The sequence below is a fragment of the Mercenaria mercenaria genome, chromosome 17 (assembly GCF_021730395.1).
Source record: "Mercenaria mercenaria strain notata chromosome 17, MADL_Memer_1, whole genome shotgun sequence".
Lineage (NCBI taxonomy): Eukaryota > Metazoa > Mollusca > Bivalvia > Venerida > Veneridae > Mercenaria > Mercenaria mercenaria.
In genome coordinates this window covers 11,024,302-11,048,300 of record NC_069377.1, presented here as the reverse complement: position 1 = coordinate 11,048,300, position 23,999 = coordinate 11,024,302, and the positions used below count along the sequence as shown (strand labels likewise).

At 35.4% G+C, this 23,999-nt stretch overlaps 1 protein-coding gene across 3 annotated transcripts in view; it reads left to right on the top strand.

The window, feature by feature from the left end:
• LOC123536518 (tectonic-3-like) overlaps window positions 1–22,630 on the top strand; it is a 28,211-nt gene extending 5,581 nt beyond the window's left edge. For 2 of the 3 annotated variants that reach the window (XM_045319735.2, XM_045319734.2), the window contains 10 exons: window positions 1,640–1,888; window positions 2,922–3,043; window positions 3,503–3,704; window positions 9,831–10,009; window positions 11,770–11,895; window positions 12,510–12,622; window positions 14,723–14,860; window positions 16,172–16,391; window positions 18,819–18,962; window positions 22,071–22,630. In XM_045319735.2, the coding sequence (XP_045175670.2) occupies window positions 1,640–1,888; window positions 2,922–3,043; window positions 3,503–3,704; window positions 9,831–10,009; window positions 11,770–11,895; window positions 12,510–12,622; window positions 14,723–14,860; window positions 16,172–16,391; window positions 18,819–18,962; window positions 22,071–22,340 (1,763 nt within the window). In that variant the 3' untranslated portion in view covers window positions 22,341–22,630. The remainder of the gene's footprint in view (window positions 1–1,639; window positions 1,889–2,921; window positions 3,044–3,502; window positions 3,705–9,830; window positions 10,010–11,769; window positions 11,896–12,509; window positions 12,623–14,722; window positions 14,861–16,171; window positions 16,392–18,818; window positions 18,963–22,070) is intronic. The other variant, XM_045319736.2, reaches the window with a different exon arrangement.
• Window positions 22,631–23,999: the final 1,369 nt, after the last annotated feature.

Genomic DNA, 23,999 nt, shown 5'->3' with positions numbered 1-23,999 from the left:
GTCCCTAGGTCTAAGGTCAAGGTCACACTTAGAGGTCAAAGGTCAAATTCAAGAATGACTTTGTCCGGAGCATATCTTCTTCATGCATGGAGGGATTTTGATGAAAGTTGGCACAGTTGTTCATCATCATGAGACGGAGTGTCATGTGCAAGAACCAGGTCCCTAGGTCTAAGGTCAAGGTCACACTTAGAGGTCAAAGGACACAAGAAAGAAAACTTTGTCCGGAGCATATCTTCTTCATGCATAGAGGGATTTTGATATAACTTGGCACAAATGTTCACCACAACGAGGTGGAGTGTCATGCGCAAGAACCAGGTCCCTAGGTCTAAGGTCAAGGTCACACTTAGAGGCCAAAGGTCAGATACAAGAATGACTTTGTCCGAAGCATTTCTTCTTCATGCATAGAGGGATTTTGATGTAACTTGGCACAATTATACACCATCATGAGAGGAAGTGTCATGCGCAGTTCCCTTTTTAGAATTACTTCCCTTTGTTGTTACTATAAATAGCTTACATTGTAACTTTTTCATTACTAGTCGTAGGGAAAAATCGAGACCACTTTTCTGTAGTACAACATGCATGCTACATCCAATTATGAGGTGTATTTTGACCAATCTCTACCTGGTAAAGATTTTTGTGTGGACTTACAAATTTTTTTTGGATTTTTTTTTTTTTTTTTAAGATTACCTTCCCTTAGTTGTTACTATAAATAACTTATATTGTAACTTTTTTATAATTGACCGTAGGGAAAAAACAAGACCACTTTTCTGTGGTACAACATAGATGTTACTTTCAAATTTTAGGTGTATTTTAAGGTATCTCTACCTGGTAAGGAGTTTTTTTGTGGACTTAGAAAAACAAAAGACTTACAATGATTACTAAACAACCACAAAATTAAAATTCCATTTGCAAATACAGGTGCTAGAGTAAAGAAATTTGCTGTGACGGGCGTATATTGTGACATTCTGGCACTCTTGTTTGTTCTAAAATCTATCTTTGAATTAATACAAATGCATATTTCTGGGCAAGCTGATTGACTGTAACGTTTCCCGATTGAGGCAGTGCGTTATTTCATATTATTCTCCTGATATTAGGTATAGAAGAGATGCTATGAAGTGTTCAGTTTAAAAAACCAAAAGGGAGGAAGTGTAATTTTGGGCCGCAGTTCTAATGCTGTAAACTTCACTTCCTCTATCCATCTTCCACCACTGTTAAAAGCTGGAGAGTTGCCAAAAAATGATCTCTAATTGAGTCAGTGTGGCGTTTTACCCAACAAAAACAAAGCAAATCTATCCAACTAAGCATTTTTCTTGTTTTTCTCTCAGCTATAATTAGGTCAGTGTCTTTCTGAATAAAGATCTTCGTGGATAAGAGGCTGATATGTACATGTTGTACACTCTACAGTAGTAAATCTATATAATTTGTTTTAACAATGCCATTTTAACATTTTGAATTTATATGATTATTCTTTACACCAATTTAAAACTGGTTATAGCATTGTGTATTAGTTTAGTTTAGTTATAAAACATGCATGTGAAGTTTTTCAGAATAGCACAGTATTATTGCTTATATTGAATTATATGTGTTTTGCATGATTATTGGTAAAATTGAATTATTTTATTTCAAAATAATCTTACAGACAAAGAGAGAAACTACTACTTGGATCCTGACTTCATCCTAGACATTCCATCATTCAATAATTATGTGAACACATACGCCAACCCAGGTCTGCAAGCACCAGTCAGATTTGATGAACCAGTCTTCGATCTCAACAGTTTCTACAGAAAAGGGGATACAGTATATATTGTGTACCCAAATGAAGCACGAGGGACATTTGTTCTGCCGGCACCATCTGTATCAAATCAGTGCAACGATCAGAACACTATCGGTGAGTTACTTTGAGGTTATTTCTCATTGTTATTCAATACTTAAATTTGGAGGGCCAGACGAAAAACAGTCACAGCTTCTCCTTTATTTATGGCAGTATTTCCATGCAATCCTCAAAGTGCAACACAAAGCCTCAATATGAAAGTAGATAATTGAGCTGTGCCATGGGAAAACCAACATAGTGCGTTTGCGACCAGCATGGATCCAGACCAACCTGTGCATCCATGCTGTTTGCTGTCGGTTTCTCTAATTCCAATGGACTTTGAAAGCAAACAGCATGGATCCTGACCAGACTGCGCGTATGTGCAGGCTGGTCTGGATCCATGCTGGATGCAAAGCCACTATGTTGGTTTTCCCATGGCATGGCTCATATATTATAAGTCTTCTGACTCATATTTTTGTATGTTGTATTAAACTAAAGTGCCAGAGTTCAAAAATTTAACCCATCACTGTAATGTCTATGACTAGATTGGACCAATATCATGAGAATTATGCCCCTTGATTTAGTCAAAATTAAAAGAAATTGAAATTAATTTGATCTTAATCAAACTATTATACACATGGTGTTTAATGTAGTTTTTTTTTGTTGTTTTTTTTTTTCTGTAAAATCTGTAAACTTAGATATCTTGATGAAAAAAATGAAAATATTCTGTCAACAGCAATCATTGACAGATTTTATATTGTCATCAAGGAATAGATCTCTCATTCGAGAGATAGACCGTTTGCTAGGGTTTCCATAAACAGAGCATTTGAGATAAATCTTATTTAAACTTTACCCTGCTATGTTTCTATAATGGGCTGGTCCATCTTTCAATTTAGGAAGTACCACTTGTTTCAAAAGGGTATTCACTGAAAATTTACTGACTGAATAGCAAACATTGCAGACCATGAACAGCCTGCACAGATATGCAGGTTGATCTTTGTCTGTACTGGTCGCAAAGGTAAAATCACTTGCTGTCAGCAAGCTAAAGATTAAATTAGAAAATATTAGCATTGATGTACAAAAATTAATTGCTCTTCCTTTTCTTTATTAGGATATCTGAATGAAATAAACACCGAGTGCACAAGAACTTTAACCACCTTAGATAGTAATACTTGTACAACCACAGCAGCACTATCTGCCAGCTCTTACTACCAGAACTTCAGAGTTGTAAAGGTAACGTAAACACTAAATACTGTTAAATTGTCAGTACTACGTTTAATGAGGAGTGCGGAAGTGATTTTCTCATTAAAAAACAACTGTTGTGCAGAAGATTAGTTACCTCAAAGTGTGCTTGTTATGAATACTCACAAAAATTCAGATCAGCATCTTGAAAAACAAAGTCGCCAATAATAAAATTGTTAGAATTGTTTCGAGCTTGACTCTTGAAAATTTGTATACGTTAAAAAAATTGATACACTGTTGTTTTGTTTCATAGATTGTTATAGTTTTTGCCAAGCACCTATTTTGTAGCCATATAAATTGGCATATTTCAAATATGAAATATAAAATTATTTTTAAGGGAATTTATGCATTTCTTTACATATTTATTGATTAATATTTCAGCCACAAACAAAATAAAATATTTAAGTTGCTTAAAGTTTAACTTGCTATCTGTGTTGTATTTACTTTTAGACCTCTGGTCTGTTTGGTTATGTTGTGAATGGAACATTTATTGGTATATCCACAACAACCCAGCCTCCACCCACAACGACTCCGGGCACCAATCCACCAACAACACCAGCAAGTAATACAACCGACAACAGTACCACTGTTGCCGCAACAACGTCAACAACAACTTCCACAACACCTGCTCCTACCACCACTGCTCTACCAAGTAGGTGTTTCATAGGAAATTAGGGATGGGGGAACTTTTTCATGAGATTTATTTGAAATGTAAAAGGAACAAAAATTACAAAAATGATAACAATTAAACAGTATTCATAAAATAAAGTGCAAGCTGTCTTCTTGAATTTTAATTAGCGTTCATGTGGTGCAAAACATCTTTCACAGTGAATCAATAAACTAAAGCTTTCAATCTGATTAGGTATTGTAATGTAAGCAACTCTGAGAAAATATAAGATGTTAACTTCTTTTGTTGTTATATTAAGCTAGTTCTGTATGTCTTAAGTGACGGCATAACATAACTTCTGTTGAAAACCTACAATAATGCCTGATAGCTATTACACAGGTAGCATAAGTGTTGCTAGGAGCATTATAACACTCGACTACACAAAGAAGACAGAGAGCTGCCCTACTTGCCCAAGTATCCACATCCACGCCATGATTAAAGTTTTGTTTCACTTTCACTGTATCTCTGATATTACTTGATGGATTTGCTTCACACTTAACGTAGCTGTTCTTTATCAACGCCCACATCATATGACCTAAGGGCCATAACTCTTGCATTAACATGTCATGAATAATGCCCCCTTTTTACTGAAATTTTCAGGTTCAAGTTTTGATGCACTTTCACTGAGTCTTTGTTTTTACAGAATGGTTTTGATTCAGACTTTAGTTGACCACATCATCATCCACATAGTATGACATGCAGTCCATAACTCTTCATCAATATTTCATGAATTATTCCCACTTTTTTACATGGAATTTCAATTTAAAGTTTTCATGCACTTTCATTCTATCTCTGGTATTACATATTACTAAATGGATTTGATTCAAACTTAAAGTAGTTGTTTTACATCATCACCCACATCACATGACACAAGGTCCATAACTCCAACTCAGATAGTTCATGAATTATGCCCCTTTTTACTGTGAATTAGATATTTTGTGTACTTCCACACTATCTTTGTTATCACTTCATGGGTTTGACTCTTACATCATCATCCACATCAGGGGGTATTAATCACAATTGTGATAGCTCCAGTTTCCTTAGATATGACCAATTTCACTTTCAAACCTCGAAATAGTTGAGCAACTGTCTTATCTGAAGTATTGTACAAGTCAAAAGGTACTGGTATCACTATACTGTACAGAAAAAAGTAAACATAACTGTAAGCAACAAACAATCATATTATGTTAGATGACTTGAGTTTGAACTGCTTGAATTAAGAATGTCATGTGACTAAAGTATTATTTAGTCATCCAAGCAACCAAACATAGATGATTGAAGCAGTGATGGTAGGTAGGCTGTATTAGCACCTTGCCTGGACTTTACTTGGTTTCGTAGTTTTTATTTTTAGCCCACCATCATCAGATGGTGGGCTATTAAAATCACTCTGCGTCCGTGGTCGGTCCGTCCGTCATTCCGTCCGTCCGTCCGTCCGTTAACAATTTCTCGTTATCGCATCTCCTCAGAAACTACTGGGGGGATTTTGACCAAACTTTGTCGGAATGATGTATTGATACCCTAGTTGTGTCCCCCTGAAAATCAGACTGGTTCAACAATTTATGAGTGAGTTATGGCCCTTTGTTTATTTCTATAATTTATATAGATTTATATAGGGAAAAACTTTGAAAACCTTCTTGTCCAAAACCACAGAGCCTAGGGCTTTGATATTTGGTATGAAGCATCATCTAGTGGTCCTCTACCAAGATGATTCAAATTATTTCTCTGGGGTCAAATATGGCCCCGCCCTGGGGGTCACATGGTTTATATAGACTTATATAGGGAAAAACTTTGAATAACCTCTTGTCCAAAACCACAGGGCCTAGGGCTTTGATATTTTGTATGTGATATCATCTAGTGGTCTTCAACTAAGATTGTTCAAATTATAGCCTTAGGGTCAAATATGGCCCCGCCCTGGGGGTCATATGGTTTACATAGACTTATATAGGGAAAAACTTTGAAAATCTTCTTGTCCAAACCACAAAGCCTAGGGCTTTGATACTTGTAATGAAGCATCACCTAGTGGTTCTCTACCAAGTATGTCCAAATTAATCTCCTAGGGTTAAATATGGCCCCGCCCCGGGGGTCACATGGTTCATAAAGACTTATATAGGGAAAAGCTTATAAAATGTTCTTGTCAGTAACTACAACATTCAAACTTGGACCACATGTATATTTTTGAGTAGCAAGATGAACCTTGACTTAAGTTGACCTTGATTTTGACCTAGTGACCTACTTTCACATTTCTGTAGCTACAGCCTTCAAATTTGGACCACATGCATAATTTTGTGCACTGGAAAAAACTTTGACCTTTATTTTGACCTCGTGACCTACTTTCACATTTTTGAAGGTACAGGCATCGAATTTGGACCATATGCATAGTTTCGTGTTTCAAAATGAAATTTGACATTGATTTTGACCTAGTGACCTACTTTAACATCTCTCAAGCTACAGCCTTCAAATTTGGACTACATGCATAGTTTTGTGTACCGAAAAAAACTTTGACCTTGACATTGACCTAGTGACCTACTTTCACATTTTTGAAGGTACAGGCTTCAAATTTTGACCACATGCATAGTTTTGTATTCTGAAATAAAATTTGACCTTGATTTTGACCTAGTGACCTACTTTTACATTTCTCAAGCTACAGCCTTCAAATTTGGACCACTTGCATAGTTTTGTGTACTGAAATGACCTTTGACCTTTACATTGACCTAGTGACCTACTTTCACATTTCTAAGGTACAGGCTTCAAATTTGGACCACATGCATAGTTTTGTATTCGGAAATAAAATTTGACCTTGATTTTGCCCTAGTGACCTACTTTTACATTTCTCAAGCTACAGCCTTCAAATTTGGACCACTTGCATAGTTTTGTGTACTGAAATGAACTTTGACCTTAAGATTGACCTAGTGACCTACTTTCACATTTCTGTAGCTACAGGCTTCAAATTTAGGACCACATGCATAGTTTTGTGTACGGAAACAAACTTTGACCTTGACATTGACCTAGTGACCTACTTTCACATTTTTGAAGGTACAGGATTCAAATTTGGACCACATGCATAGATTTGTGTTGTGTACGGAAATGAAATTTGACCTTGAGCTAGTCAATAAGTCTTGAAATTTGGAACACTCAAAAATGGCACATTGGTGGGCGCCAAGATCACTCTGTGATCTCTTGTTGTTTATATTGTTCTGCATTTGGGTTTTCCTGTTTTACTCAGTGTTGCAGTAATTTCAGTTGAATGCTCTTTCAGTTGGTAGTTTTTCCAAGGGTGTGCAGTTTTAGAACACCTTAGCACAACGTACTCAGTGTGAGCTATTGTGAACACTCACTGTTGTCCGTCCATCGGAGTCAAAAATTTCTTTAAACAATGTCTCTGAAACCTATTATTGGAAGTTGGTGAAACTTGGCATTAATGTTCCTTGAGTGGTTCTCTTTCTGTGTCACTCAGAGTTTTTATTTAAAGGTTATCAACCTCTTAACTGCTTGTCCCATTCTCAAACAATGAAGTCCATAAATAAAAAGAACAACTTCACATGCCTCTCAATCAGGGTTTATTTACAAAAAGTACTAACTACTTTCGGAATGATCTGCTCATTAGTGTATGACTTTACTATAGTAATGATTCAGCGTCAATATAAAGCGTCATAATTTTGACGTTGTTCGTTTCAAAGAGACATAATTGATACTGGTATTTTATTATTCGGCATTAAACTGTCACTGTAGTTTGTTACATTTTACTTTAAAGCATTTTATAAAATAATTATCTTTAGACTAAATTGTGTAACTGTGATTCTAAACCCAGTCAAATAAACAGATTTTGTCAAAAAGTTTGGCCATCAGAGCTGAAAATAGAAAAATCTTCAACTGGTATCAATTAATCCATTGGTCTGATTTTGTAATAATTTCACAGAATCGTTTCTTGGGGTACCCTCTACAAAAATTGTTAAAAGCCATCTTGATTTCTAAAAACAAACATGGCTGCCATGGTGGGGTAGCATCTTGTTTTCCCTATGAGGCTGTATTAAAAACAAGAAATTTTCTTCTCATAATCTGCAGGCCAGATTTCAAAGTATTTTGGCAGAAATGTTTCTTGTTATACCAGTTTGAGCTGTGAAGCTCTGGTGAGCAATATAGGGCCATTATATTCCTCTTGTGTTTCATTAAATTTGTAAACATTTACTGCTCTAATTATTCTACACACCAATGATATGTGTTTATCAGTTTTTCCTTTTTTTAACTCTTATTCATTTTGAATAGAATATTGATTTGATATACTTTGGCACCATATAAAGTAAATGAACATATTTTGTATCTTATATACATTGCAACATAATTGTATGTACAGAATTTCAGCAAATACAGCCAAACTTTTGCTTTAGAAAGACTACATGTATTTCCAAATAAATACTACTACATGTACTATTTAACCTAGTTATAAAGGCCACTTTTCTCCCATTTGATCGTTAACCTTTGTTGAGGGACTACCTGTCAACAAAGGCCACTTTTTCATTTCCCAAAGGTGATTTTAACAGACAGGTTTGGCTGTATACAGTATATAACAGATTATCAGTAGCACTTATTGTGTTGTTTTATAGGCTTTTTAGCTCTCTAATTAGGCTCATGGTGAGCTTTTGTGACCGCTCAATGTCCGTCGTGTGTCGTGTGTCCGTCAACATTTTCTTAAAAAAATCTTCTGAAAAACCACTGGCCCGAATAACACCAAACTTCACGGGAATGATCCTTGGATGGCCCCCTTTCAAAATTGCTCAAAGAATTGAATTCCATGCAGAACTCTGGTTGCCATGGCAAACAAAAGGAAAAACTTTCAAAATCTTCTTATCCAAAATCACAGGGTCTGGGTCTTTGATATCTGGTATGTAGCATCATCTAGTGGTCCTCTACCAAGATTGTTTAAATTATCCCCCTAGGGTCAAATATGGCCCTGCCTCTGGGGGCGCATGGTTTATATAGACTTATATAGGGAAAACTTTGAAAATCTTCTTGTACAAAACCACACGGCCTAGGGCTTTGATATTTGGTATGTAGCATCATCTAGTGGTCCTCTACCAAGATTGTTTAAATTATCCCCCTAGGGTCAAATATGGCCCTGCCACTGGGGGCGCATGGTTTGTATAGACTTATATAGGGAAAACTTTAAAAATGTTCTTGTACAAAACCACAAGGCCTAGGGCTTTGATATTTGGTATGTAGCATCATCTAGTGGTCCTCTACCAAGATTGTTCAAATTATCCCTGCTAACACCCTGTTAGACCTTGACCTGCTGACCTACTTTCTTGTTTTTTTAAGATACAGCCTTGAAATTTTGATGACATACACAGTTTGCACACTGATCGTAAAACTGAATTTCATTGACCATGAATGTGACCTACTGACTTTCTTAATATTTTAGCATCAGTTTGACATTTGAAACATGTAGCTCATATTACTCAGGTGAGCAATCCAGGGTCATCATGACCCTCTTGTTAAAGTTAACAGGGTGTTCTAAATTATTCTTTTTAATTAATTGTATTATATATGATGAAAGGCAGTTTTGTTCATTGTATATTGCCAAGGAATGAACAAATCCATTAAGAAAAGGATTTACAATTTAAACACAAATATAAGATGTGATTTTAGTGCAGCATATTAAATGGTGCATTAAATATGTTTTAATGGGTTGTTTAATCAACTTAATTGAATGTTAGACCTGTAATTTTTAGCAATGTATCATACAATATATTGATAATAGTTGTATATACATTCTAAGACATGTAATGGTCCAAATCACATATTTGAAAATATGAACAATTTCAAAAACAGAATTTATGTGAACAAAGAATAAACATATTTGTGTGTATACACAGTACTTTGTGTTAGGTTTGAAATTTTATTCATTAATAAATGTATAAATAAACACAGTATAAATAGGTAATGCCATTAAAGAACAATATATACATTTATTTGTGATTGCTGCTGTGCACACACATTTAGTTTATAGATTTAACTAAATTGAATATATTCCATATTGATTTTCTAGATTTAAGATAACATTTTAGTAAAAGGTGAGCATAGTACATCTTTAACCAGTCTTATTAAATTTTGTAGCAACTGTTGATCCAAGTCTCATACAGACATTGTACAACAACCCATATACGCTAGAAATAAACACCACGGCTTTGCCCCATTTGTGTGTTCAAACAAACGGCTCACTTGATGATTGCACATTCGCTAATGTACCAGATGCAACTTTTAATGCTGGGACTTGTTCAAATGTTGTTCAGGAGGTTTGTATAGTTTTTTAACATATTTTTTTCACTTTAAGTGTTGCAAAAAATTGTTTGCCATTCTTCTTGTAAAAGGTTAGTAGTTCAACCCCTCCCACCCAAGTACCAGTCTATGTCTTCAGTATTTTCATAGAGGAGCTCCTACGGTTTTCCTCTATCATTAAAGATGAAAATTTGGCATTGACCTGGGATTTACAGGGAAGCAATGATGCACTGTTTAGTGTGTTGGGCCACTACCTCAGTAGCCTACTGGTAGAGCTCCCAGTTTGTGTGCAAGAGGTCATGGGTTTGCTCCCTGGCTGCATAAGTTTTAGGACTGGTCAATCCGACATCAGTATAATGTGACTGGGTGTTGTGTTATGCCACATGTCTACATGGTGATATTCCATTGAGGCAGAACTATGAAGTTCACTGCTGCAAGTAGACCAGAAACCATTTACCATTTTTAGTGCGACTTTAACCTTTATCATGCTGGACATGATTAAATTCGCCTTTGCGACCACTGTAGATCATGATCAGCCTGCACATCTGTGCAGTCTGATCATGATCTGCACTGTTCACTGTTCAACCAGTATTATTTAGGTAAGCACCCCTTTTAACAGTTAGTGGTACTGTCCAAATTGGAAGATAGACAAGTCCATTATAGAAATTTAGCGCGGTAGCAGTTAATTTTGCAGACTGTTATTACAACTGGTAAAATAACATACATGTTTTCTCTGCTTGCCATATCGGCATTCTCCATTTTTCATGGCAAGCTATGTAAGTGTTAGCTTCATTAATTTTTATGTTCATAAATGTCCAATTGCAAAATAGAAGTACATAATCATACAAAAATTGCCTAGTGCCATTAAAGGTCTACTACTTTAGCCTGCTAAATTTCTAAAATGGACTGGTTCATCATTCAATTTGGTCAGCACTACTTATTATTCAAAGGGGTGTTCACTGAAAATTTGCTGACTGAATAGAGAACAGTGCAGACCATGTTCAGCCTGCACGCATGTGTAGGCTGATCTTAGTCTGCACTGGTTGCAAAGGCAAAGTGACTTGCTGCCGGCAAGCTAAATGTTTAAACAAGTAAATTATATTTCTGATTCATTATTATTTACTATGAGATTTATCTTAAAAGACAGGCCCTACTATTGAAAGTATGCTCTAGGCTAACTTCCTGAATTTTTTATTTTTATAGATTAAAAATAAATTTATAGCAAAACCATGTTTCAAACCACTATTTATACACAGCAAGCGGTTACACGTTGAACGCAATAATTTCACAAGGGTAGAGCCCAAGTGAAATTATTTTTTATGACGTATACGCTCTGGAGTGTATAAATAGTGCTCAAACACAGTTTTGCTGTAATTATTTCGATTCTAACACGTGTTTGATTTTAAATTAAGATCAGATATGATAGAACTGTTTCTTAGCGCATGTATGGCGCCAGATCGCCATGCTCCTTTGTTTATACACTCCTGGACCGGAAATGGTAATACGTCTTGCGGAATATTTCAGTAAGAGTGCAAATGAATTCAAATTATCCTGCACAGAAAATAACCAGCTCTAGTTGTGTGCAAATTAATCAAGACAGTTGTGCTGTGTTGCATTTCATTTTAAACATTTTTTTTAAGTAAAAACTTTGATCAAATTTTAAAGCGCTCTTTCTCGATGCAAAATATCACGTTGATGTGACGTCAATATAATATCGTTGTGACAATTTAAGTATTGCCTAGTCATATTACAATGTAAAATGTTATGTGTTTTTCAGGTACGCTACTTCATAACAACTGACGGAACAAATGGGATTGCTGAAATGGGAGTTCAGTTTGTCTTTAGAAATATCACAGCGGCAGACAATACTTACGCACAAAGGTTCAGTGTCTCCTATAATTCTGTAAGTCCATGATTACTTTAATAACAGTTTCATAAAACATGCTTTTATTTTGTCAATACTCTGTACAAATCGGAATTAGGTGAATTGTTTTAAATATATCTGCAAAGGTAATCACAAAACCGATTTGACAAAATGGCTATTTCTTGGGGATATGAATTAGAGGATTTCAAATTAATGTTATTAATTGAAAAAGAGGTTATATGTTTGCGGAATAATCTCATGACGGTGTAGCCTGAGTGAATTATTCTAGCGATGTGTAACTGATTTTAACTGTGTATTTTAAATGTGTTACTGAAGTTTTCTAAACATTATTTTGATTCAAATATACCCTTTTAAATCTAAAACAGAAGATAAAATATATTAGAGCTCTTTCTTGGTTGCAACAAAAACATGAACATATATTTGCCTGTCGGTGTGATGCCATTTAAGTGTAAATGTGTTTTAACATAAACAAGCGTATTAGAATACAATATAGATGGGATCTTTATTTGGGATTTAACTTTGTGGACTTACTCAGCTGCAAAATCCACAAAACTTAGTCCCCACCTCCCCCAATTAATACTAATGATTTCACTGTATTAAGTGTTTTATTTTGAATGTATTTTGTTGTTTAGTTGACAGACAGTAATGAAACATTTGCTAGAAGTGGAAACCCTGGATATCTGATTGGAAAACCATTGTTGTATGGCACACTCAATGTTACAACATCACCAACAAACGTCGAAACATATCCTTTCTTTCCTGTTTAACCATTTGTAGTTAGGAGAAACTTCTTGGTTTAGGAAAAAAATCTATATGTTTTCCTGGTTTAGGAAATAAATCTATATGTTTTCCTGTTTAGGAAATAAATCTATATGTTTCCCTGTATAGGAAATAAATCTATATGTTTTCCAGTTTAGGAAATAAATCTATAGGTTTTCCTCCACTCCCTATTGGTTTTCCCTTACTCCATATGGGTTTTTGCAGCACTCTCTGGGTTTTCTTGCACACCCATTGGGTTTTCCCATACTCATTATGGGTTTTCCCTTACAATGGGTTTTCATTTCTTCAAAATGAGAATGATGGTATTTGTTGTCATATCGGAAGTCAAAATATGGTGATTTTACTTTACAAATAGTTAGTTTCCATTTTCCCTTTTGAGATTTAGGGAAAAAACCATAGGTTGTTTTCACATATGATTATGAGATATCCCTTATTTAGTATGTAGTGTTCATATACTTTTTAGCTTACCAGAGCCAAAGGCTCGGGGTGAGCTATTCTGATCAGTCACCGTCCGGCGTCCGTTGTCCATTGTCCGTAAACTTTTAGTATAATAATGATAATATATCTGCCGCAATACTATTGAATCATACCCTGAAGACAAATAAAATGCAATTCTGCTCTATTAGGCCTACTTAAAGTTGTTGTTTAGCTAACTAAATAAATGGAATTTGAATATGTAAGTTAAGTTGGTCAGGAGAGATATCAGAGGTTCACATTTTCATTTTTTTTCCATTTTCAGGTAGATTACACAAGATCTATCTTACATTATTTGTCGCAAGTTTTTAGCTAGACTGTTCTTAGAAATGTAGACTTTTGCATTCTCCCTTTTGTTGATATCGGCATCCTGATCTGGAAAAGTTTTGTATGTAAGCTTGTGTTAAGTGAAGTAAAAAACTTTTTGTTTCAAGAATACATGAATACATGGGGTAACTGTTTAATTGATACATTTTGTAATAATCAGAATCTTAGAAATCACTAGTGGGAATTGATTAAAACTTCACACACTAGTTCACTAAGGTTACCTCATCTGCTGGTTAGTTTTACAAAATTATGCCCGTTTTTGAAAGAGCAATTTTTGGTTAAGCTTTTATATGTAAGCTGGTTTCTCAGAAACCACCTATGGGAATGGATTAAAACTGAACATACTTAATCACTGTGATGATCTGACTTGAGGTACCATAACTCTACCTTCCTTTTTTCTTTACAACTGTCGTTTTTATGACTGAACAATTGTTCAAAAAGACGTTAAACCCGAACACACACACACTTTTCTTTACAAAATTATGCCCCATCTTGACTTAGAAAATTTATATGTTAAACTTGTATCTTAGAAAACATTTTGTGGGAATAGTTTTAAATTTCACTTTCATTTTCACTGTGATGTTATGTAATTAAATACACAGGTCCCATAACTCATGTTCTGCTATTTTCCAAAGTTATAGCTCTTATTGAATTTAGTAATTTTTTGCTGTGGTGCTATCTCATTAACCCTTAGCCTGCTAAATTTCTTAAATGGACTTGCCCATTCAATTTAGGCAATACCATTTATTATTTGAAGGGGTGTTCACTGAAAATTTACCGACTGAATAGCGAACAGTGCAGACCACAATCAGGCTGATCTTGGTCTGCACTGGTTGCAAAGGCAGGATCACTTGCCGCCAGCAGGCTAAAGGTTAAGCATCATAAGAGATCAAAGTGTTATGATACAGACCTGCTGCCTCTTTGTCCTTTTTTTCCCCCCAATTTCTTTTAAGGGCACATACATTGGCTTTTGAAAGCAGTTCGATCTAATATGTTTTATAAGATAGATCCTTAAATAGTATATACTTATTGAATGGCTTTTCAGTCAGTATTCCGAAGGACTGAGGGCTATTATTTTTGACTGTCGACTGGGAAGTCATTCAATAAGTGTTTTATTACATGTTAACTTTAACAAATGTTTTTTCCAGCAAAATTTAGTATTGATCTATAGACCAGTCAGTAGCACAAAATATGGACTGGTAATTTATAAAAGGTCAGTCACGTAATTTGTAATAGTGTGATAATTTTCCTTAACTATTCATACCCAGGAGATTATTATTGCCACTGAGCCTAGCCTAGGTTTGACAGTGGTCCGATCTTCAGCAACGGGGTTTTGTGCTCCTACCAACTCGAGAACTCCTGTAAAGTTTGGAGAGAATATGCGCACTGGATGCCTTATTACGTACGTACCATCTCTTGATACTTTGTGCATCTGCAACAGAGCTTTTGCATATTTAATGATATTTTGTGATTATTCTAAGAGGCAATTTTAAGCCCATGATGAAGAAAGTATGTGCTTTTAAATAGGATTGTAAGTCATACAGGAAACATGTAAAACAAATCCACTTATTCAACAGACAAACACTGTATGCTGTTCATTAAATTTATTATATTCCTATGAACCTTATGTCTGAAATAAAATAAACATGAAAACCTTGTATTCAGTTCCCATCAAATATGGAAAAATAACCAATGATGGGACTAGTTGATTTAGGCATGATGTCAGAAATGATGGTCTTTTGACAATCCATGCGTCAAAAATTTACCATTTCAACAAGTTTTTGGTATTAATTTGCTTAAATTACTGTCATTTGTACAATGTAGCTACTATTTCACTAGGAATAGGTAAAGAGTCATATTAGCATGGATCTGCAGTCATACATTGGGCCCACATTGATTTTGATCCAGGTCTAGAAAAGTCCACTCAAGCAGAATCCCCAGTACTGTTATAAGAACCCTATTGTATGAAAGCTTCATTAGTATCTGATAATGCATGTTAGCTTCATCAGTGTCTAATGGTGCATATTAACTTCACCAGGGTCTCTTCATCAGTGTCTGAAGGTGCTTGTTAGTTTCATCAGTGTCTGAAGGCGCTTGTTAGTTTCATCAGTGTCTGAAGGTGCTTGTTAGTTTCATCAGTGTCTGATGATGTGTGTTAGCTTCAAGTGAGGAAGCCATCCAGCCGGCTTATGGAAGGTCGGTGGTTCTACCCAGGTGCCTGCCAGTGACGAAATAATGTATGAAGGGGCATCTGAGATCTTCTTCCACCATGAAAGCTGGAAAGTTGCCATTTGACCTTAAAGGTGTCGGTGCGAATTAAACCCAACCAAAAAAAATAATTGTTAGCTGAACATCAGTGTCTGATAGTGCTCCTTGGCTTCATCTGTGTGGCAAACTTTCAAATATACTTTGTACCATTTCATAGAAATAAAGTAAACAAAAGGCTATTGTAAATGTTTTAATAGGGGCAAACTTTCAAATATACTTTGTACCATTTCATAGAAATTATAAAATAAACAAAAGGCTATTGTAAATGTTTTAATAGGGGCAAACTTTCAAATATACTTTGTATCATTTAATAGACATTATCTTATAAAATAAACAAAAGGTTATTGTAAAAATTAAAGAACAGAATTTTTTTCTATTACTTTATCTTATAGAGTACTGGTTTTGAACTATGTTGCATTTTAAATGATAATATTTCTTTTGATAGATTGAATCTTAATACAATAGACACTGCTACTTGCCGAAATATACAGAGAACCATTGTGGAAACTTTAGAAGGTCCGAATGTTCCAAGCTTAAACCAGGACGAGACAGCTTGGGTGGAGAACAATCGTTACGTTGCTACATTTGGCAACACTGGAAGGTTAAAGGTCGGTGACTGGGTCAAGGTCATAGCAAGCGATAGACCTTTACCTACAGATGCTGAGGTATGTACTACTAAATTTTGGTCACTTTAAAAAATGGCGATACATGAAAGTTTGGTACTTTCCAGAGAGGAAATACATTATGTTTTTATGGCTGCAAAAATTTTTTTGTTAGATAATTTGAAACTATGATGTTTGAAGTTAGTTTGTTTTTTTTTGCAATTAAATTATTGGGTTAAAGTGTTAGACTGGACTCTACATAGCAATTGCAATATAAACCATATTTGGCTATTACTTTTTGCCCCCTATGATTTTATGTAAGATATTCTACTTCTTTTCGATTGAATACAAACTAATCCAGTGGCAAACAGTCTTGTAAAACTATATTTCAAAACATAATTTATTTCTAGAACATAGTATTGACTTACCTGCAGGGCCATAAACACGTTTTGTATTGGAAGAAAGTTAAATAGTTCTTTTAGATTTTTAGCTCGACAATTTGAAGAATCAGGAAAGCTATCCTGCTCACCTGGCATTGGTGTGGGCATTGGCGTCACACCTTGGTTAAGTTTTCCTATCAGTCCACATTTTGACAAAAATTTGACATATAGCTTTGAATCTTTCAACACATGTGTACCATCACCAGGTCTTGTTTTAGGCAAGAGTACATAACTCCATCAAGGATTTTGTCAGAATTATGGCCCCTTTTAACTTACAAATCTTGGTTAAGTTTTACTTACCATTTCAAATTTTGTGTAAACTACTTGACATATGGCTTTGAAACTGTTATAACTTATTAGAACAGTCTCTATCTGTAGGCAAGAGTACATAACTCTGTCAAGTAATTTGGCTGAATTATGGCCCTTTTTGGACTTGGAAATTGGTTCAGTTTTCGTACAAGTTCACATTTTGTCAAAACTATTTGACATGTTGCTTTGAAACTGTGAACACTTATTCATCATTATTATCTCCATCTGTAGTCAAGGGTATGGACTTGGAAATTGGTTCAGTTTTCGTACAAGTTCACATTTTGTCAAAACTATTAGACATGTTGCTTTGAAACTTTGAACACTTGTTCTTCATTATGATCTTCATCTGTAGTCAAGGGTATGTAACTATGTCAAAGATATTTGGCTGAATTTCGGCCCTTTTGGACTTGGAAATCAGTTAAGCTATTTCATACCAGTCCATATTTTGTCTAAACTGGTTTGCATATTGCTTTGAAACTTTGACCACTTGTTTACCATCATATCTCCATATTTTTGACAAGCCTACTTAACTAGGACAATGGTTTTGGCTCAGTTATGGCCCTTTTTGACATAGAAATTAGTTAAGTTTCGTGTACCAGTTCCACAAATACAGGTACATTGTTTGTCTTATCTATTTTCGTTCTTTTGTCTGAAAATCATTGGTAATATTTTGACGCCATACTTACATTAATCCTTTGAATAGTTGAGCACTCTGTCAACAGACAGCTCTTGTCATATTTTTTCCATTTTAATTCACTAGAGGAAATGCCTTTATGTTTTTGTAGGTATTTACTTCTAAAATCTTTATCAATGTATATTTTGGAAAGAATTTTAGTTTATTCCATAATAAATGAAAATTACAAAAAGGTAGTCTTGAGTTTAAAACAATAAGTTTCTAATATAATCAACTGTTCTATTTCAGTTTGCAACATACTCGGGTCATATTCACTATTCAGAAGTTTAATTCCACCTACATTCAGGATCTCAGAATTCAGGCCATCTAGAACTGGCTTATCTCAGAATTCAGGCCATCTAGAACTGGTTTATCTCAGAATTAAGACCATCTCGAACTGGCTTATCTCAGAATTCAGTCCATCTAGAACTGGCTTATCTCGGAATTCAGGCCTCTAGAAATTGAGGGTTCAACGCAATAAGGGCGTATCTACATATAATAATCATATGTAGATACACCCTTATTGTGTTGAACCCTTGAAATGGCTTATCTCAGAATTCAGGCCATCTAGAACTGGCTTATCTCAGAATAAAGGCCATCTCGAACTGGCTTATCTCAGAATTCAGGCCATCTCGAACTGGCTTATCTCAGAATTAAGGCCATCTCGAACTGGCTTATCTCAGAATTCAGGCCATCTAGAACTGGCTTATCTCAGAATTAAGGCCATCTCGAACTGGCTTATCTCAGAATTCAGGCCATCTAGAACTGGCTTATCTCAGAATTCAGACCATCTAGAACTGGCTTATCCCAGAATTAAGGCCATCTCAAACTGGCTTATCTCAGAATTAAGGCCATCTAGAACTGGCTTATCTCAGAATTAAGGCCATCTCGAAGGCATTTTCAAGTCCAGTTCCAAAAACACATGCACAAAACCTCATTTTAAGTCAAATTTTGGTTATCTCGAAGTAAAACGCTCGATCCCTCGGCATTCAAGATATCGAGTTTCAACTGTATTTATTTATAAAAACGATATGAAATATTTTATATGAGATTTTGAATGTTTTACAGTTTGTAGGCACCAACACATGCAGGCTAAGAATGGGTTTACATATACAAGTTCTGTATGCCAATGTCGGGGCACTTGCAAACCCCCAGGCCAAGATCATTGGTGTTGCTCTTCTTTATGACAGTGAACAAAGTGTTAAATTCAGGGTAAGTATTGAAAACTCTTTTATAAATAATGTTTCTAGCTCACCTGAGCCAAAGGTTCAAGGTGAGCTTTTGTGACCGCTCGATGTCCGTCGTGTGTCAACAATTTCTAAAAAAAAAATCTTCTGGGCAGATTTACACCAAACTTCACAGGAATGATCCTTGGGTGGCCCCCTTTCAATATTGCCCAAAGAATTGAAATGCATGCAGAACTTTGGTTGCCATGGCAACCAAAAGGAAAATCTTTAACAATCTTCTTGTCAGAAACTGTGAGCCGAATTTCAAAAATATTTTGTAGAAATGATCTATAGGTGACCCTCTACCATAATTGCTTAAGCCGTTCTGTTTTGGTAAAAAACATGGCTGCAAGGGGACGGGGCTTATTTTTCCTATATGGTTATATTGTAAATTTCAAAAATCTTCTCTGAAACCTGAAGATCTAGAGCTTAGATATTTGGTATGTGGCATTGTCTAGTGGACTTTTACCAAGATTAAGTTATGATTCCAGGGCCAATATTGGCCCCGCCTGTGGTCCTTTGAATTTACATAGAGTACTATAGGAAAAACATAAAAGAATGGTCTTCTCTTAAACTGAGGCACACAGCTTAGATATTTTACATGTGGCATTGTGTAGTGGTCCTTTACTAAAATTGTTCAAATCATGACCCAGGGTCCATTTAAAGCCCCGCCGCGTGATCACGTAGTTCTTTACGAGTTATATAGGAAAATACTTAAAAAATTATCTGATCATATTTCCTAGACTGTTTAATTATAATTACCTGATGACCCCAAGTAATTAGGGTCACTTGACTGTGACCTTGACCTACTGTCTTTTTTTTTAAGATACAGCCTTGAAATTTTGATGACATACAGTTTCGCACAGGGCTCTTAAAACTGACTATCAGTGACCATGAATGTGAACTACTGATCTACTTTCTTAATATTTTAGCATCAGTTTAACATTTGAAACATGTTCACACAATGCTTACTTACATTTGAATTTCTTACCTGATCTCTAACACTTGTCAATGTAGCTCAAATTTCTCAGATGAGCGATCCAGGGTCATCATGACCCTCTTGTTGTTTACATATTACCATGCTAAATTTCTGTAATGGACTTGTCCATCTTTCTATTTTGGACAGTGCCATCAACTGTTAAAAGGGTTGCTTACCAAAAATATATTGACTGAATAGCGAACAGTGCAGATCATGATCAGACTGCATGGATGTGCAGGCTGATCATGATCTACACTGGTTGCAAAGGCAAAATCAGTTGTGTCTCTCATGGTAAGGGTTAAAGCCAGATTGTGACTAAAGTTAACCAAAGTCATTTGGGTCTACTCCAAGGGAGATAGCTTTTCTTATGCCTTGTGTAGAGGCCAAGCAGTGATTGATCCAAAATCCTCTGTTACAATGCATTACATGATCTTTGTAAAAAAAAATATTTTAAGTGTCCTACATTCTATGAAAAGAAGTACAGCCGACATTGTATTAAGAGACCACTCAAGGGACGGCTAAAAAGTGGTCTCTTAATGAATTTCAATGAATTTCAGTCAGGTGAAGAGAAAAGTTATTTTAACTGTTAATGTAACTGTATTTATTATGAACATACATATAATTATGTATATATATTTCAAAATGTATACATGTACATTGTGTATTTATCTGTTCTATATAACCAAATCATCACCATCATCATCATCATCAGTCATCATCAGCATCAAAACGTACTCGCTAATTACACAGGTGAAGTAATGCCTGGCAGGAATTTGGTACCGTTGCTACATTAATGTGGTCGCTAGTCGTTTAATAAAGAAGCCGTTTAATGGAATGAATTTATGTACTGAAAACGTTTGGGAGGGATTTTGACTGGTCGTTTAATAAAAAAATCGCTTAATAGAGGTGGTCGCAAGTACGATGTCGACTGTACAGTTGAAACTCGGTATCTTGCATTTTACTTTCAGATAGCCGAAATCCGACTTAATATCTTGTGCATGCATTTTTGGGACGGGACTTGAAAATGTCTTCGAGATAGCCAGAATGTTTAGCTTGACTTTTCGAAGAATAGTCTAGCTATTCTCCTCACCCTGGCGTCGGCATCACACCTTGGTTAAAGTTTTGCATGCAAGCACATATGGCTATCATTTAAAGGCATATATAGCTTTGAAACTTATTTTTTCTTCTTTTAGGTCAATTACCAACCTCACTGGGTCAAGTCCCATAACTCTGACATGTATTTTGGCCAAATTATGCCCCCTTTTGGACTTAGAAAATCCTGTTTAAAGTTTTACATGCAAGTTACTATCTCTAAAACAAATAGATATTGAATTGAAACTTCACGTGTCTTCAGGGTCATAAAACTAGGTGATAGCATCAAGAGCCATAACTCTGACATGCATTTTGGCCAAATAATGCCCCCTTTCGGACTTAGACAATCCTGGTTAAAGTTTCACATGCAAGTACATATGGCTATTACTATAAGGCATATAGCTCTGTAACTTATTTTTTTCTTTTCTAGGTCAGTTACCAACCTCACTGGGTCAGGTCCCATAACTCTAACATGTATTTTGGGCAAATATTGCCTCTATTTGGACTGAGAAAATCCTGGTTAAAGTTTTGCATGCAAGTTACTATATATCCAGATCAAATGCAAATATTTTGTTGAAACTTAACATGTGTCTTCAGGGTTATAAAACTAGGTTATAGCATCAAGTCCCATATTCAGTTGAAACTTAACATGTGTCTTCAGGGTTATAAAACTAGGTTATAGCATCCAGTCCCATAACTCTTAACACGCATTTTGGCCAAAACTTGTGGTTAAAGTTTTGCATGCAAGTTACTATCTCCAAAACAAATGCAGATACTGGATTGAAACTCTATAGATATTCTAACATTTAGGGTAATATTCCTGCTTCTGGGACAACAATTTGAATAGTCGAGGATTTGCTGTCTTACGGACAGCTCTTGTTAAATAAGCAAGTTAGAGATAAAGAGTTTCAACTGTATTTTAAAAGTCTTAAAAAAGAAAATTGTCTTGAATTGGGTCTTATATAGACTTATATTTATATCAGCATTTTGATAATGTTTGCTAAATTTATACTGTTCTTACAGTGTGAAGGATCATTTTGCCAGCCTGCCACTCAGACGCTTACACAATCATTTGAAGTGAGCCAGACTGTGTCCTTCGTTGACGTGTCGCAGCCAGCGACCAAGTTTGCTGGGGAGGCACCGATCTTTATAGCTCGTATTCCCAATGATTTCTTCTATCCCTTCCTATACTACACAAGTGGATCTACAAACATTGCTCAACAAGTTGTACCAGTGATATTTATAGCCCTCGTGACAATATTTATAAATGTTAAACAGTTCCTATGGCGATAGTTTTACGTCATTGAATCTCTAGGCAAATTGTGATATTCTGTAGCATAAAAGACTTCAGTTTACTGAAATTAGGAATTTAGCAACATTGAAGTTAGCATTTATTTTCATGAAAATGCAGAAGCAATTTTAAAGGCTGGTCGGTACTGATTTCATTTGTGTGTCTTTATATGGAAAACAGTTTTTTTTATAATCTACAATATGCAAAAATATTGATAGTTTATTTGAAATTAAAACGTCTAATTTACAAACAAAATCCCAATATATTTTACAGTGGTTATATTCTAAAAGAAAAGATACCGTATTTTCCCGAATAAACGCCCCCGGGGGCGTTACATTTTCCAAAGAGGGGGCGTTCATTTGAGGTAAAAAAATAAAAAATAAAAACTTTTACAAAACTTAAAAACATCGTTCAAACCAACTGTAAAGTGTTTCTGTGTTGTTTAATCCCCCCAAAACATAATTATTTGGCATCCAATTTAATGCAGCGTGTCTTAAAATAATGCATTTAAATACGGTACCTCATGTATTCCGTGACACGCTCGCGACATTACACATTACGTCATCATACCCAAACAGCTGTGTACTCCGATAATATTTTCCTTAGCACATGCGGGTAGCAATACACAATGTCAGTGGTTTGACACGCTGCTTATGTGCCGGCTTTTAAATTAAAAGTTATTAAAACTGCCGAAGAAAAGGTTAACACTTTGCCGCAAATTTGTTTAAAGTCGACAGGAAGCTTGTGCGCGGGTGGTGTGCAAACAAATCAAAAATGGATTTACCGTTTAATTTTCTATTTGAAGATTGGATACGTACCGTACTTAGTATAAACGTTTTGGATTTACGGTACATGTACTGTTTAAAAGTGTGTTTAATTCTTTATACATTGGATACTTACTGTAAATTACTTATTATGTGGACTTATAAAAATGAAGTAGGTGATTTTTTTTTGTTCTTGTTGACTTTTTTTCCCTCCAAAACGGGTGGGGGGCGTTAATTAGAGGGGGGGCCTTAATTCGGGAAAATACGGTATATATAGTAAAGGTCATGGAAAATGTAGAAGCAAAATTAATGTTTATTTGAATTTTCAACATCCGTTCATTGTGTTAACCAAGTAAAAAGACTTAAAATTTATTCATTGCTCAGTCTGAAATCTGAGTTGGCAAAAATGGAGAAATCGACCAGAGTTTGAAGACCAGTTTGAGAGGGCTGTATTGTCATTGGTCAGGTTGAAAATTGTTCTCGGAAACAGCCAATCAAAACGTTTCCGTTTTTCAGACTGGTTTAGAACCTTTGACTTGGAAGAAAAATCCAATAGTGTCAAAAGAAACCAGATTTCTCCTCAGTATAGTGCCAAGTACAATATTTTGCCAAGTACAAAACTGAAATTGATATGAAATGAGGCACTGCCTCAATTGGGAATCGATCCGACTGCCCATATTTGTACGGATTTGCAAGACATTGCGATTCAGACAAGCTATGTGGAGGCTAAACAAGGAAAAAGCGTATTCTTCCAAACAAATCCGAAGTCAGACACTCATTTGATATACTGCATGTTACCGTAGTGGGATCACTCCCCTATGAAAGAACCTGTATTTTATAATCAGCCAGGAGAAAATCTGAAAATCATTGTGTTTTTTTTAAATGGTTGTGATTTTG